Source organism: Anneissia japonica, unplaced genomic scaffold, assembly GCF_011630105.1.
Source record: "Anneissia japonica isolate Jap-2015-1 unplaced genomic scaffold, ASM1163010v1 scaffold585_len4108843_cov191, whole genome shotgun sequence".
Classification (NCBI taxonomy): domain Eukaryota; kingdom Metazoa; phylum Echinodermata; class Crinoidea; order Comatulida; family Comatulidae; genus Anneissia; species Anneissia japonica.
In genome coordinates this window covers 1249594-1252327 of record NW_022716829.1, presented here as the reverse complement: position 1 = coordinate 1252327, position 2734 = coordinate 1249594, and the positions used below count along the sequence as shown (strand labels likewise).

Below are 2734 nucleotides of genomic sequence, written 5' to 3'. Positions count from 1 at the left end.
CCTTTGTCGAGGAGCTTTGACCCCTCGTCGGGGAATTCCTGTCGATAGCAATAATTAACAGTAATAACGAGAGCGACAACGACAAATGACGACAATGGCAAAAACAATTAAAAAAAACCCCAACAATACTGTAATAAATATGGTTTAGCAATTCAGCAGTACAAGACGTTATGGGTCTGGGCCCCTTTGAATCCGCCACTGAAGACCATCTAAAAATCATGCTTTGTTGATTGGAACATTTTGTGAATTAGACCTAGTAATAAATACGGTACATTTTTTAAATATTTTTTATAAATAAATATAAAAGAAGGCTTAATTGTTTTTGTAGAATTTTCGCAGTGGCTTTATGTTTCAATCGGCGTTATTGGTGGAATGGCCCTCGTCATTATGTCAATTTTGTTTGTCGTTCAAACCAAGAGGAAGTGTTACAATCTTGACTTGAATACGAGCTCTGAAGTTCTCTCGTATGTCCGTAAATGGGAGAATTTGGTAAGAAGCATTTAACAAGCTTACTGTTGCATTCCTAGCTAACAATTTTACATTATTATAACGTTACAGTTTAGTGTACAAAACCTTCTTTTAGAAATAAATACTTATTTATAGCGTAATTTCTGACTGAATAACGTCGTGAACGTGTGTTAACGTAATTTTACTGTCTCTTATTCGAGGCAGCGTTGCCCAAAACGCACACGGCAGAGTAATTATTAATGAGTAATTTGGGGGGGGGGGGGGGGGGCGTGCGCTCCCTGCGCCCTCCCCTAGATACGCCACTGACCTACTGTATACATGGTGGAAAATATTTCGCTACCATAAATACCAAAGTCCCATGCGTTTGTACTTTTATATTTAACTGTTATTGTTAAATTTAAAGGTGCAATATTTTACCTTTTCGCTCTGTTGAATTATACATTCAAACCATTGTGAACGATCTAAATTAAGCAATTAACCCGAATTGAAATGTCATGTTTTATGTTTTTAAATACGTTTCTTGTAGACGTACGCGCCGGCCAAAATAGACGAGGAGCAGTACAACGAATTACGACATCCACAGTCTACACATCTTCAAGCTGTCTCCCACCAAGTGGCTCATCCTGAATTATCATCTGTTCCCGATATCACAGCTGTACAGGAACCATATGAGCATGCCCCCTTCCAGAATGGAGACGCGATCAAAGCAGTTGACGTCAAGCGAGTTCCAACACACACTGAAGACCGAATGTCAGACTCATTCTCCCAACAATATTCGTACGTGAAACTAAACATGACCAGTGGTGGCTTTACACTGCTAGAGGAGGGTTGTCAGACACAAGGTGTCACATCTATTGACTCACTTGGTGGGGGAGAGGGAAAAAGAAATGCCAATAAGTCTAAGAATCAGATAGATGATAAAATTAATTATGAAGAGAAAGTTAAAAATGGGTACGTCCCAATCGACCATGTTACTTTGTAACAATAACTTAAAAAAATGATCTTATATCGCATTATCAGGCTTACTGCGCGCTACAGAGACAATTGTCAGGGTGACTGTATTTTTTTTACTACGCGGACATAAATATGAAGTTACCACGAGGAAATGACCTGATAAATAATCTTAATCCAGTCGCATGCACTCAATATCGTATACAATTTTACTGTACATATAACTCATAAGTAAGAAGTTTATTTTAGTTGTAATTATGATTATAAAATACTTGTCTTATAAGCGTGCTAAATGTTTAAAAAACTGCCAAATAATTTTATATATTTAAATTTTGCCGATATGCCGTCGACATTGCTGTTTGTAGCCATGCCAATGATAATTATTTCCTATTGCTGATCAGGGGTTGCGCCAGGATTTGCCCGACGGGTGGTGGGGGTGGGGCGATTTTCCCGACAAGGGAGCCGACTAGGGTTCAGATTTTCCCGACGAAGTGGGTGCGGTCGAGCTTCGATTAAAAGGTTTCGAAAGTGGACCCCGAAAATTTTGATAATTTAGGGGTTTAAAAGGCTTATTTAATCGATTTTATAGTCTACTAATATATAAAAAATACATATAATTTTTTTCTCCCCGGCGAATTGTGCTTTATCTCCCCGACGGAGGGGAGGGGGGGGGGCGCTGGCGCCACCCCTGTTGCTGATCAATTTGTAAATAAATAATGTTCAACCGTTCTCTTTAAAAAAGAACAGTATAATCCCCTTAACAACTAGTAAAGCAATGATAGTAAAGGTCAAATTTTTTAAATACAAGGGTCTCGACATTATCGTTATCGATAGATATAATAGAGATAATCTCTAAATCGTCTTGCGGTAATGCTATAAATGTATATAGATAAATTGTCAAGTTAATGAAGAGGAATCTGCGAGTGTAAAAAAATAGGTTCCCCAATTCGTTAATAAAAATTAAATAAAAGAAATGATTACCAGTGATAATTATTGTTTATTTTTTGTCATAATAAGAAGAATCCGATAGAACCATTATCATAATGTTGGTGGTGGCGTTATCAATTAATGTGAGAGAGCGGCAGCTGTAAGTGTATTGTATTGCGTATAATCGACAAAGTTAAACAATACATTTTAGTATGTCCCCAACATTGGTTACTTTAGCCTCGATACCAAATTGAAGGACATCAACAATGGCAGGCAGTGAATGAGTATGCAACAGCATGGAGGAATAAAATAGGTATCAGGTTATTTTAAAGCTAAGCTTTCGACTGATGTGTTGCCTTTCATTGGGGAGTAGGTTGAACAAAGAGAA

The 2734-nt window shown here is 37.7% G+C and overlaps 1 protein-coding gene across 2 annotated transcripts in view; it reads left to right on the top strand.

The window, feature by feature from the left end:
* The window catches only part of LOC117109829, a 14073-nt gene extending 11827 nt beyond the window's left edge, over positions 1-2246 (top strand). For both annotated transcript variants that reach the window (XM_033252258.1, XM_033252259.1), the window contains 2 exons: positions 329-489; positions 995-2246. In XM_033252258.1, coding sequence (XP_033108149.1) covers positions 329-489; positions 995-1450 — 617 coding nt within the window. In that variant the 3' untranslated portion in view covers positions 1451-2246. The remainder of the gene's footprint in view (positions 1-328; positions 490-994) is intronic.
* The last annotated feature ends 488 nt before the right edge of the window (positions 2247-2734 follow it).